The sequence below is a fragment of the Pelodiscus sinensis genome, chromosome 7 (genome assembly GCF_052426305.1).
Source record: "Pelodiscus sinensis isolate ZL-2025 chromosome 7, ASM5242630v1, whole genome shotgun sequence".
NCBI classification, from domain to species: domain Eukaryota; kingdom Metazoa; phylum Chordata; order Testudines; family Trionychidae; genus Pelodiscus; species Pelodiscus sinensis.
Window position 1 is genome coordinate 46460764 of NC_143058.1, and position 14607 is coordinate 46475370.

A 14607-nucleotide genomic window follows, 5' to 3' on the forward strand; every position below is an offset into this window, starting at 1 on the left:
TGGTCTGAGGTAAATAAGATGAAGTTCACTGAGGACAAATGCCAAGTACTCCACTTAGGAAGGAACAATCAGTTTCACACATACAGAACAGGAAGCGACTGTCTAGGTAGGAGTACTGCAGAAAGGGATGTAGGGGTCATAGTGGACCACAAGCTAAATCTGAATCAACAGTGTGATACTGTTGCAAAAAAAAAAAAACCAAACAAGATTCTGGGATGCATTAACAGGAGCTTTATGAGCAAGACACGAGAAGTCATTCTTCCTGTCTACTCTGAGCTGATTAGGCCTCAGCTGGAGTATTGTGTGCAGTTCTGGGCACCACATTTCTAGAAATACGTGGAGAAATTGGCGAAGGTCCAGAGAAGAGCAACAAGAATGATTAAAGGTCTAGAAAACCTGACCTATGAGGGAAGACCTATGAGGCTTGTTTAATTTGGAAAGGAGAAGACTTAGAGGGGACATGATAGCAGTTTTCAAGTACCTAAAAGGGGGTTACACGGAGAATAGAGAAAAAAATTTCTCCTTGACCTCTGAGGATAGGACAAGTAGCAATGGTCTTAAACTGCAGCAACGGAGATTTAGGAAAACTTCCTAACTGTCAAGACGGTTAAACACTGGAATAAACTGTCAAGAGATGTTGTGGAATCTCCATCTCTGGAGATATTTTAGAGCAAGTAAGATAGACGTGTATCAGGGATGGTCGATACAGTGCTTGGTCCTGCTGTGAAGGCAGGGGACTGGACTCAATGACCTCTCAAGGTCCCTTCCAGTTCTAGTGTTCTATGATTCTGTGATATCACTGGAGGAGGTATGAATCCAAAAAACACATTTTTGAGATCTTGTTTTAATACAACATGCCAATGACATGTCCTGAAACATATAGGTTTCTTTGATGACTGATTTCTAAGTAGGAAATAAAAAGGATGGATTATATGGCCCTCCTTCTGTCCATCATAAAGTGATATAATGCAGCAAGTTTTAAGATAATCTGTTTCAAACAAATATTCACAGCTTTGGCAATTTCATTGCCATATATGGCTGAATTGCTACCAAAAGGCTGAATTTTTGTGAAGATACTAATACAGTTATGGTAGACTGACATACAGAAAAAAGATTTGGGGCTTCTAGTTCTTATCCCACTTGATTGCTGACATATTAGCTCAAAACACATTATAAGAATTAAAATTTAGAGAACAATTGGAAAGAGTTATTTCCCATGTTTAAGATTAGTAAAGTCCACGAGAGTAAAGAGATTCTAAGCAACTTGGAGAGTAAAACACACAAGAACCAAATTATAGAGAAAGTTTAGTGACTTTGGAGGACAGTAAATTTCCAAAACCAAATAATTAATACTTAAGTGTATGCTTGTTAGCACAGAGTAGGATGAGGAAGTGTAATCACACTGCATAAATGAAGGAAGGTCTTCCTTATCACAGTGTAAATCAGAGAGGAATGGTTCCCAACCCTGCAACACCATGATGAAAGAAAGAATTCTTAAAGATCAGCAACTTTTCAACTGAAAATCCAGGCTACTAAAATTAAGAATTGATCTACATAAAGCAAAGGCCTTGGAAGTGTCAATTTTAGACTAATTTGGAAGTGTTATTTGAAGAGGTACATACAAAAGTGGATGAGTAGAGGCCGACAGAGACAATTAACAAAGTACAAAGGTTTTGGAAAGGAGGGAATGAAAGGAAAGAGATAGACAACACTGCAAGGGAAAAGGAGGAAAAGAAGAAAATGCCACCACAATGCAGGAAAATATATATTCTATTACAAAAAAAGAAAAAAATAGGAAAGACAGAAAAGGAAGTAAGGTAGAAAAGTTTTCTTAACCTCAAACAAAAGTAATTGACAGTACTGTATTGCAATTAAATACAATTGTGTGCTGTATTTTTAAATCATTGGGTTATGTTTATAGTGACAAACCAACATAGATATTTTTTGAATCCCTGATTAAATAGGTTCAGTCTCTAGATCAAACAGGCCCAAAACTACTGGCTTCATGGGACATCCCAACTAAAATGAGATTTATTTTCAAATACAAGAATTAATTTTGATTATTTTTGGGGAGGGACAAAACTGTAAATTGTGAATACATTTAAAAAAGATAGTTTCCTTTCTTTCCCATCCTACATTTTACAGATAATCTCAGTTAGCAGAGTTCTAGAGAAAATGTTTAACAATGATATAATTAACAGATTTATTTGAATAAAAAGTACTCACTATTTTTTTCTTTTGGGATTTTAGATCTTCTAATGCATCATCTAAAAAAAGATTTGTGTTAGTTTTATATTAAAATGTGATAAATACATTTCAATAAATTAGTTGAATATTTTGCTCACATGTGAGATCTAAACAATATTGTCATTCATTGGCCTCAAGTAATTCCAGTACATCAGTAAATCCTTCTTGTTCTGAGTTTATTTTCACATAAGAGTTTTAAATAAGCCACCTAAATATGACAGTTTTGAATTTTAACTATAACACTTTTTTAAAGCACCACTTAATTACCAATGTAAGTCCTGTTTTGATCTATATTAAAACTAGTGTCATAACACTCAATGTTTACTTGAATATGTTGAATCAATCGACTTTAGTTTGAATTGTAATACATCTCTTAGAATACCAGATTCACAGATTTAATATACTTTCCACAGTGCTATAACAACTGTTTTTGTCCTAGGATACTAGAGACACAAGGTGTGTATGGTAATATCTTTTATTGGTCCTTCTCTTGGTAAGACACACAAACTTTCAAGCTTGCCCAGAGCTCTTTTTCAGGTCACAGTTAAATAGAAGGTGGAAAAGATTGTTTAGAATAAGTAGTTAACATATATTTCAAGGGACCTTTCAAGGTAAGTGGCCTGTTAACAACTCTCCAATGACAGAGACTAGGCTTTAATGGATTATAGATTGTTGTAATAAGCAGTAGTGTTTAGCAAAGTTATGAATTTAAGCTCTAGTCTTGTCTTTTCAAGTTTTGTGAACAGAGAGGTAAGATATAGAGCGATCACTTTGAGAAAAGCAAGAATGTTCAGGATACACACCTTCACACACTTAAAACTACATTCACCAAACAAGGATATTCCATCAGCAAAATAGATTGCATTATAGAACAGGGAGTGCAAATATCCCAAGAGAAATCAAACTAGGGATGTTAAGTAGCGTTTAATTAGCTAATTGAGTAGTCAATGCAATTTCCATCAACCACCTGATTAATCGATAAGGAGGGAGTGCTTGCTACACCTGCTGCGGTTCTGCAGTTTAAATGTAGTAGGAGCCAGGTGTGCAGGCAGCCCAGCTCCTACTACATTTAAACTGCAGAGCCACAGCAGGGGCAGCTTTCCGGGGCGGCATGAGCTGCTAGCTCTGGGACTGCTGTGCCACTGCCTTTTAAATGTTGTAAGAGCTGCCTGGCTCTTACTAGATTTAAAAGGTAGAGCCACAGCAGGGGACCCAGCAAAAGCAGGGACTGCTTCAGTCCCCACTTGTGCTGGTTCCCAACCGCTGCGCCTCTGCCTCCTCTATCCCCCCAGATTTATACAGTGGCAGCTGGGGTGGGGTGGGGTGGGGGTGGAAACAAGTAGCTGAGTAGTGACAACTACCTAATAAGGTAGTTATCAGGTAGTTACTAGTTGCTTACATCCCTAAATCAAACCCTTGTTTTAACCACACACTCCTACTTATTACTTATTCACCCCCTCCTGGAACTTGTATGGGTTGTAATTGTTTGATGCTCCATATTCAATGGAGACTACCTCCTGAAAAAAAATCTTTCCAGACGCTTCTCTTCTGGTCTTCAAACAATCCCCCAACCTCTCCACATTAGTCATCAGAAGCAGTCGGGAAGGGGTGGGGGCAGGAAGAGCAGAAGAGGGGAGCCTGTATATAAATGGCTGCACATTCACATCTCTAATTAATATATGGGTGAAATCAAGCAATTGCTACTATCTGGAATGAATTCACACCTTAAAATATGACAAAAACAACATAACTAGGGATGTTAAAATGCGGATATTTAATCGAGTAATTGATGGATTTTTTAATAGGTAGTCTGGCTCGCACCAACAATCAGGGTCTGTGGGTGGGGAAGCATGGAAGTGTCCTGGCCCCACCCCTTCTGCCTGAGGCCCTGCTCCTTCTGGGGCAGCCCAGGGACACTTCAAAAATTTCTGAAGTGGCCGCCAGTCAAAAATTATTGCCCACCCCGATCTAGATAACCTGTTTCTTCTAAGAAAGCTTGCAATTGCAATGCCACCACCCACTCAAGTATCTAGCCCAAGAAAGGAATATTAGTGACTTGGTGATAATTATTCACATCATGTGGGTCCAGGGAAGTCTTCTTAAGGAACAGTTTTATCACCGGCTCTTTCTAGGTGGCGTGAACCATCGCAGATCTAAAAGACCCATTAATAATCCCCTGAATCCAACCACTCATCCCTTCTTGGCTCAATTTAATAAGCCACGAAGGGCAAGGGTCAAGCGACCACATGGTTGGTCGCACTCCTCCATGCACCTTGTCCACATCCTCAGTCTGCAACAGCTGAAACTGATCCAAAGAAAAATGACTAGGCGGTGCACTCAACACATTCCGTACCCCACTTACATGATGCCAGAGTCCAAATCAGACCGGAAGTGAGTCATCTTATCTGCAAAGTACTTTGCAACAAGTCACAATGGATTGCTGAGGGTTCCTCCATTTCATCAAAGGGGCCAGCCTGTAAGAGGCTCCACACCACTTGAAACAATTCCGCCGGAGGAGAAGTAACTCTTCTTCCCCACAGCACTGCCTCAGAATAGGCTCACAATTTACCTCCAATCCACAACCAACTGGACTAGACTCGAATTCTCCTCCAGCAGTGCTCTAGCCATTACAGACCAATTCGCTGCCTGCAACTCTCCCAGAAAATCAGGGGGCAAACTTTGCTCCTTAGCACCCTTTTCGGGCTAATCAAACCATCATACCCACCACCTGGGCTACCTCGATGTTCCATGTATCAACCAGGGCATCGACAGGACCACTAGCCATAATGGCCGAACAATCCCTCAGAGATCTCAGGAAACCTTCTGGATCCATCAGCCTCTGAGGACGGACCATCTTAATTGGTTCTCCTGCCTCTGCGGAGAGGAAGGTCAGCAAATAGTCTAAATTTGACCAGGTAGCGATCGGTCCATGACAAAGAGTGTAACCACATACCTTAACCCTAAAGTCTGTCTTATTCACCATTTGCTCCAATAAAAATATTACCATAGCCAGTCTGGGTCTCTAATATATTTTTATTCAAGTTTCATGAAGATTTCTTGCAAATACTAGATAATTTCCAAACTTAACAGTGGGATCTATATATTTCATCCAGACAGCATTTCCAAACTATAACAAAACCCCAGTTTTATCAGAGAAGACAGAACTAACCAGAAGGTCATCTCATTATTATAGAACAGAAGGGACAGTGTTACAGTCAGTAAGCACAACATCTAACCTTTATCTATAAAAGAAAAAAAATTAAGTCAAATGCATGTGAGATTTTTCCTGAAAGTCAATACTGGTAGATCAGCACTTATGGAAAACTCACTGTAATAAGCCAGTGTCTTCAATGTAAAGGAATGAATTCCCTTGATACTACCAACTCTTTGCTACCTCCTTTATGAACAATGCAGTCTAATAAGCAGAAATATGTAAAGGTATTCACAATTATTTTTTCTTCTTTAGTGTTATTTAACAATTCAGTACAGCTTCCTCAGTACAACTCATTCAAAATGTATTTTGTCAGCATCAGTTTTCCACTAAGGCAGTATATAAAAGAAAAAAGGCTATAGTTAAGAACAAACTGAAATTATCAAATTATAACACTATTATTTAGGCCATCACAAATTTATAAAATAAGAGGAGGACTGGAATAATTTTGCATTATCTATGAATGGAAAAGATTTTACATTAGTATTTGCTATCTCAGCATTTCATTTCTTGTGAAGATAGCCTTCTTTCATTAAAGCAAAGACATTTTATTTGTTAAATTTATCTGCAGTGCATATTATAAATTAAATGGGCATAAGTACATATTTTAAACCATTTGTACAAAGAAGAGACAGTCACCATGTTCTCAGAAAAGAGTGATAGGTTATGGTGCAAGGCCTAGACCCAGTTTGTTTGGACAGCTGGGAGAAGTAGTTTTCTAAATTATAAAGCCCCCAAATGATTAAATATTAAGGCTTTTTGTTCACACCATTCAACTGGTGAGTTACCTATAACTCAACAGGAGCCACTAAAATGGTAAACAGGACCATTCCTGCAGATAGTCATCAAAGCTCTTATTAAGCAGACTTGAATCTTGAACATGTTGCCTGTGTTGTTAGAGAACCAAGAGTAGATACTCATAGCATTAAATAGGTTTACCTATGACATATTAAAGATGTAAGATATTTCAGGTCCTAAATATTAAGTACTTTGTCAGCTTAGAATCACAGAACTGGAAGGAACCTCAAGAGATTATAAGTCCCCTGACCTCACGGCAGGACCCCTGATAGAGGTCTATCCAACCTGCTCTTAAATATCCCCAGGGATGTAGATTCTACAACCTACCTAGGCAATTTTTTCTAGTGTTTAATCACCCTGACAGTTAGGAAGTTTTTCCTAATGTCTAACTTGAAAATCCCTTGCTACAGTTTAAGCTCATTGCTTCATCAGGTGCCAAGGAGAATAATTTTTTTCCATTCTCCTTGACACACCCTTTTAGGTGCTTGACAAATGCTATCATGTCCCCTCTTGGTCTTCTCTTTTCTAAACTAAAGAAGCCCAATTTTTTCAGTCTTGCCTCATAGGTCATGTTTTCTAGACCTTTATTCATTTTTGTTGCTCTTCTATGCAACCTCCTCCACATCTTTCTTGAAATGTGGTGCCCAGAACGGGACATAATACTCCAACTGAGGCCTAATCAGTGCAGAGTGAAGCATAAGAATGACTTATCGTGTTAATGCATCCCAGAATCATGTTTGCCTTTTTTTGCAAGTGTCACACTATTTAGCTTTTTGATCCAATATGACCCCTAGATCTCATTTTGTAGTATTCCCTCCTAGACAGTTGATTCCCATTCTGTATGTGTGAAACTGACTGTTCCTTCCTAAGTGGAGTACTTTGCATTTGTCCTCAGCGAACTTCATCTTATTTACCTCAGACCATTTCTCCAGTTTGTCCAGATCATTTTGAATTATGGCCCTGTCCTCCAAAGCAGTTGCAACTCCTCCCAGCTTGGTATCATCTGCTAACTTAATAATCGTACTCTCTATGCCATCATCTAAATTGTTGATGAAGATATTGAACAGAACTGGTCCCAAAACTGACTCCTGTGAAACCCCACTTGTCATTTCCTTATAGCATGACTATGAACCATTAATAACTACTCTCTGAGAACAATTACCCAGCCAGTTATGCACCTACCTGATAGTAGCCCCATCTAGGTTGTATTTCCCTAGTTTATTGATAAGAAGATCATGAGAGACTGTATCAAATGCTTTACTAAAGTCTAGGTATGCCATGTCCACCACTTCTCCCTTATCCACAAGACTTGTTATCCTATCAAAAAACGCTATCAGATTGGTTTGACATGATTTGTTCTTTACAAATCTATTCTGGCTTTTAACTTAGCACCTTATTATCTTCCAGATGTTTGCAGATTTACTTCTTAATTAATTACTCCATTATCTTTCCTGCACAGAAGTTAAGCTGACTGGTCTGTAGTTTACTGGGTTGTTCTTGTTTCCCTTTTTATAGATGGATGCTATATTTGCTTACATTGTCTATGTCATAAAAAATGAACTTCCTTGATAATTTGAATGCTTAATTGCCTAATGCTAGTGACTACAATTAGTTACCTGTTTATACATAGGAGGCATAAAATATGCTTCAAAGGAACAATTCATACTAACTAGTCTTCATCAGAAGAAGGTTCTACTGAGATGATTTCTGTGAAGATGCTACCAGCCTGCTACAGAGCTATCAAGGACGCATTTGGCCTGATTCTTTTTACCTTGAATCTGCTTAAACTTTTACAGGAAAAGTTTAAGCCATAAGACTGAGATCTCCAGGTTTCCTCTGGGTTCACTCTGGAATTCTAAAAAAAGGAGTTCAACAAACTCTGCACCTGGACTGCGTATTGGACTATAACCTTTTCATTTATTTCAGAAAGACTTTTACAAATTAGCAGTGTCACCATCTCTGCTATGAAAGTAAACTAAGGACTTAACACTTATTTGTATATATTGATCTCTTTATTATATATAATTCCTCTCTTTTTTCTTTTAGTTGTCTTACATTTAGTTAATAAGGATTGGCTGTAAGCCTGTAGTTAATAAGGATTGGCTGTAAGCATGTATTTGGGTAAGATCTGAAATATTCATTGACCTGATGATGTATCCAGTATCTTCTGGGATTTTTAGGACTAAGTATGGTGAATGTGGTTTTCAGTAATCTCACACTATATTAGACTTGGTTGTCTGGATGAGGGCCAAAGAATAGATTGCTTAAAAGGTGACTGTATTTTTGCTTCCTATTTACCAGTGTGATATTACAGAAACTATCTGACTACTAGCTTATTGAATCTAATTAAAGAGTTAACTACCAGTTTTGGAGATTATCTGGGCAAATTGCAAAGAACAGGACAGACAAAGTACTCAGACTGGCCCCTCCAGAGACCGTTGTCACACATACCATTACAGGCAGTCCCCGGGTTACGTACAAGATAGGGACTGTAGGTTTGTTCTTAAGTTGAATCTGTATGCAAGTCAGAACTGGCATTCAGATTCAGCCGCTGCTGAAACCGATCAGTTTCAACAGTGGCTGAATCTGGACGCCAGTTCTGACTTACATACAGATTCAACTTAAGAACCCCAGGCATCCCCAAGTCAGCTGCTGCTGAAACTGATCAGCGGCTGATTCCAGGAAGCCCGGGGCAGGGGCTTCCTGTAGTCAGCCACTGCTGGTCAGTTTCAGCAGCGGCTGACTTGGGGACGCCTGGGGCAGAGCAGCTGGGGTGCTGCTGGGTTGGTCCAGTAGCGCCGCTGGACCAACCCAGCAGCACCCAAGCTGCTCTGCCCCAGGCGTCCTGATTCAGCCGCTGCTGAAACTGACCAGCAGTGGCTGAATCAGGATGCCTGAGGCAGAGCAGCTGGGGTGCTGCCGGCTTGGTCCAGTAGCGTCCAGAGCGGCGCTACAGGACCAACCGACAGCGCACCAGCTGCTGTACCACAGGCGTCTGGAGCAAAGCCGCAGAGCACTGGGGTAGCGGGACAGCCCAGATGCGCCGTGGCTGTCCTGCTGCCCTCAGGCTCCGCGGCTTTTCTCCCTGTCCCCCTGGTCTGCAGACCAGGGGGACGGGGAGCAAAGCGGCGGAACACGCGGGCAGCGGACAGCCCAGACGCGTCTGGGCTGTCCACTGCCCGCGTGTTCCGCCGCTTTGCTTCCTCTCCCTGGTCTGCTGGAGACCAGGGAGAGGACCCCGTTCGTAACTGCGGATCCGACATAAGTCGGATCCGCGTAACTCAGGGACTGTCTGTACTGAATTAGATCACGATAGCAAATCACTAGAGAGGCAGCCTCCCAAATAGTCCACATCATTTAAGAGATTACAGATCAATGACATCTCAAAGTGAACCCAGAAGCAATATGATGTCAGTGCAGTTGAACAAGCAGCACATGTCCCAATGGTTAATACAACATGACGGATAAGCAGATACATTCTGCCCTAAGTACAACTTCTCGGTGGCGTACAACTGCAGCATTTTTAAAACATGGGAAATATATTTTTACTGCACAAATCACTTTAAAAGATTACAAGTGGAAGGAAAAGTGATCCACATATTAACCTCATGGAGCACCTCCCAGTGGTGGTTAAATGACTTCCCCGAGGCAATTCCTAGAAGTCACTATTAGAAAAGCTTCATATATTTTACTGCTCAGCTAAAATGAGCAGGCAAAAACAAGGATTCAGTACCATATTGCCATCATTTTGGAACTAGTGGGTTTTTTGTTTTTTAAGTCCTAAAGGCTACATGAGGTCCAAAGTAGAGAAAGCACATCAAACGTCTAACCACACAGATTAAGAGGTACTAGTGACATAGATTCCAGGAGAGGAAAGATGACCTCTTGGTTGGGGCACAAAATTCCCAGATACAGGACTCGAAGGAAGCGTATCTGCATTCTCATGGCACACATTTTAATAATGGTCACTAAAATTCCCACTACCACATCACCTAAAGATCCAACCTCTCTATATATTACCGTCACCTCTGTCTTAGCCAAGGTAATCCTCAGCCATTCTCCTCTCCTCCATGTTCTCATTTTGACCAAGCACTGAGAAAGCAGAGAAACCACCACATAAGGCTGATGGAAGTGAGACTAAGCTTTATCAAGCATATGATGGTGGCTCAATTCAACAGTTTATTTCACCACCCCCAAAATCACATTTAGAATATAAAGTAGGGATATGAAAATATGTGTATTTGTGTAAACATGTAACTGCTGAAATGTTAGCAGTTACACATTACATGCAGGGGGGCAGGCAGGAGCTGGCTTGAAAGGCAGCTCCCTGAAAGCAACAGTGCCCGCCTGCCCCCCCCCCCAAGTTGCTGCCTCTGATACTGCCGAAGTACTTGTGTAGTAAGTCAACCGAGGTGCTTATAGTCTACTCAGGGGGCCATGTGAGTATCTCACATAGAATCATGAAGTTAAGGCCAGAAGGGACCACTACATCATTTTATTTCCTGTATCTAACAGACTACCTATAGCACCCAGTACCCATACAGCTGGAAAGATGACCAAAAGAGAGACCTACAGGAGAGTGGACTACTGTATGCCACAGGTAGAAAATAGGAAGTATTAAGGCGCATCAGTGCCTAAGGCCCCTGCATTAATACATTATACTTCACAACACCCCGCATGACAGCACATTACAATTTTACAGATGGGAAGAAGAGAGATTAAGTGACTTTCCAGTGAAGAAGTGGAAACAGAATTTAAAAGTCTCTTAAGTCTCAATTACCACAACCAAGAGATCATCTTTCCGCTCCTGGAAGCTATTCTAACTAAAATAAATACTTAAATACCCATATATTGAATCTCACTTCTACTAATTAGTTCCACAGGATTTGAAAAAGACTGAAAATATACTTACTGTTTCTTTCTGTTCTTTTGCAAAAGAAGAAAATGAGCAGAGTTCTTAAAAACCAGATTCTAGGAAGAGGGAGGGAAAAAACAAGTTAGTTTACATTAAAGGCTAAACCAACTGAAAATAGTTGAATAGGAAACTAACTTCACCCTCAATTATGAGCACTCCTTCAAAATGATTAATAAGTAGCCTATTTTGAAGATTTAATAGGAATGCAAGTTTCCCAAAACAGCTCAAACACTTTCACAAAATGTGTCATTGGCGCTCTAATATTTCATACAAATGATGCAAAGGACACTCAAAAAACCAACACTACTCCTAGGTCAAATTCCCTTTGTAACATCACAAAGGGCTCATCTAGATTACACGGAACAGTCAAAAGAAAATATGCAAATTCCATGGGAATTTGCATATCTTCTTCCGATCGCACTTTCGAAAGCAGAGTTTTCGAAAGTGAAAGTAATTAAGAAGCGACTTTTTCGGAGAACTGCCCCCTTCATCAAAAAGCCACGTAAACCTCCTTTTTTAAGGAAGTTTTGCTTTCAAAAGTGTGATCAGAATTTGCATATCTTCTTTCGACCATTCGCCATAGTCTAGATGAGCCCAAAGTAGATTATCCATAATCATTTTCTTAAAGGAAAAAATCCTTAGCAAATATGCAGAAAGTAGTGAAAATCTTCAAATACATTATGAAATGGGAAGTTTAGAACTATGCTCCAACATTTCCTCCCATCACAGCACTTATTTACATGAAATCAATAATGCTTCTACTAAAATATCATGAAACAAAGTTATTACTGTGTGAAGAACTAATGAAGAAGCAACCACATTGGCAATGTCATATTTCATGGGGAAATTTTAATATATTACCTTGCAAAAATAAAGCTGTGAATCCTATAAGTTAAACAATTTAAAAATAAAGTACTGACACAGTCACATAATATGCAAGGGTTCAAGCAACAAATGATTTTCATGAAGAAATGTCATACATTCAAGGACTAAGCTGATCAAGTAGCTTGCTGCAAACAACTTCATTTGCAGGTTACTACCAAGCTATAATCAAAAAACTGAATATAAGAAGTTAGCTGGAGAGGTCATACTAGGGATGTAAACGACTACTTGAGTAGTCAATTACCAGATAAACCTAGGCTTATTAGGCAGTCAAGTCACTGTAAAGCCGCAGTGGTTTCAGAGCCAGCGTGAGCTGGAACTGCTCAGTCCCGGCTCGCACCGGTTCCAGGAGCTAGTCCTGCTACAGCTCTGCAGAGCCTCCCCTTATCACCTAATCGTGTAGTCAATACAAATTGTATCAACTACACGATTAGCCAATTACCGGGTCCTTAACATCCTTTGGTCATAGTAGGAAAAAAAAAACCCCACAGAAAAGAGCTACTGTGCACTTGCTATATTAAATCTTTTTCCAAAAAGAAGAGTAAGCTGACATTATTCTTGTCAATTTTACAGGGATCTTAATAGTAGCAGGGATACTGACCCACACCTTGTCAGTTTTATCCTGATGTTTCATTAGACTATGAATATCAGCAGAAATTCTGGAGTAGTTTATCTGAACTCTTAGGGGAAAAAATTATATTCCTGAGAAGACTGGGCTTATCAGTTAATCCTAACAACATGGATGCTGGATCAGCCTCTGTTCACGGGCAGTTTGGGTCCCCAGACAGAGGCTGCTGCCACCATCCCACACTGCTGCCTCTGTATGAGAGGCAGCAACATGGGGCAGCAGGCAAGAGCTCGACTGCGTGGGGAGATGATTTTTAAACCATCTCTACCTGCTACCCTGAGCTACTGCCTCTGATACAGAGGCAGCAGTGCGGGGTAACAGTGAGTTCCCCCGAAGTGACTGCCTGTCCCATCTCGGGGGGAGGGAGGGAAACATTTTAGTAACCGCGTAACAGCTAAAAAATGTTGTGGCTACACAATTACTAAAATAACCGATATCTAACATCTTTAATGCTTACAATAATTAATAAACCAAAAATTGCTGAGAGGTAAGTGAACTTCTATCCCAATTTTATAGATGCAGATGTCAAGACACATAGTAAGGATGTTAGCATGTAGTCATTTATACAATTAACCGATAAGCCTGGGTTTATCAGCTAATCCTAATGATCACACACACACACTCCTGCTGCCTCTGTATCAAAGACAGAAGGGGCAGAGCAGGAGCCAGTGCCCATGGGGAGCCAGCTATTAAGACCGCTCCCCATGTGTGCTGGTTCCCGTGGAGCGATCTGCCCCCATACTGCTGCCTCTGATAGAGACACAGCAGCATGGAGGGTGGGGGCCAGGCGGTACATATGGAAAGCTGGCTTTCAAGCTGGCTCCCTGTGCATACCAGCTCTGTAGAACTGCCCCTCCGTCCTGTGCGTGCGCGTACACACACACACACACACACACACACACACACACACACACACACACACACTGCTTCGTTTGTATCAGAAACAGCAGGGAGAGTGAGGAAGGAGGCAGGAGCAATGGCTCCCACCTGCCTCACCCCATATATAAATGTGTAACTGCTAAAAAATTCAGCAGTTATACATTTACAAAAATAAACATCTAATAACATCCCTAACACGTAGATGAAGTGACTGCTCAAGGTCACAGACAAGTAATTGACAAAGACGTGATTAATGAAGGCGTACAACACTGACATTCTGTTTTCAAATTCATGCTCTAATAACTATTTTAAAAAGTTGTGAAGTAGTACAATGATTGCTGACAGATTCCTTATGTCATGTGAGTGGCAGTTATTCTCTATAAAGTGATGATTGAATGATGCATCATGTCTATAGGGTCTTGTATTATTTTCTTTCACAATTATGTATTTTTTCCAAGTCAAGTTTTCTCTCCCCTCCACCACCGTTTACCACTATATGTTGAGCAATCAGATAATGATACTAGCATTAAAGTTTCCACTCTGAATTCTCTTTTTTGAGAACTTTAAAATGTTCAACCCAGAACCCAAATGTAAAGGTTAAATTAAAAATATTGTTTAATTCTCAGATAATTAAATTGACAATTTAAACTTTCAGCTGAGGAAATGAGACAAAATAATTCTGAATGGAAGCAGGTGCAATTTCAAGAAATGAGGCCTTCCTATGTGCCACTATTTTTCTCAAGTCTTCAGTTATTTAAATATAGGTATTTCAAAGTTTAAAATGTTACACATTCCTAGAACTTAACCCATTGTACCAGCATCAGTAACATGCTCAAAGCTTGCAGTAACATGCTAGGAGAAATAGACATTTTCCAGTTTGCTTAAGGCAGGAAAAAAAAAAAGAGAGTTAGTATTGGATGGCACCAGGCATTCAACATAGGTTCACCTCATGAGAGAGAGAGAAAAAAAACATGCTGGCATCTGCTTGTTATTCATACCAGCCAGAGAAAATCTGAAGAGGACTGAATTCAGGAGAAAAATCAGACA

General features: G+C 40.2%; 1 protein-coding gene across 4 annotated transcripts in view; it reads right to left on the minus strand.

Annotated features, from left to right (window-relative positions):
- The window catches only part of LNPK (lunapark, ER junction formation factor), a 126303-nt gene that overhangs the window by 85879 nt on the left and 25817 nt on the right, over nt 1-14607 (minus strand). For all 4 annotated transcript variants that reach the window (XM_089779769.1, XM_075933691.2, XM_089779770.1 and 1 more), the window contains exons 5-6: nt 11169-11227; nt 2227-2267 (exon numbers count right to left, since the gene is read on the minus strand). In XM_089779769.1, the coding sequence (XP_089635895.1) occupies nt 2227-2267; nt 11169-11227 (100 nt within the window). The remainder of the gene's footprint in view (nt 1-2226; nt 2268-11168; nt 11228-14607) is intronic.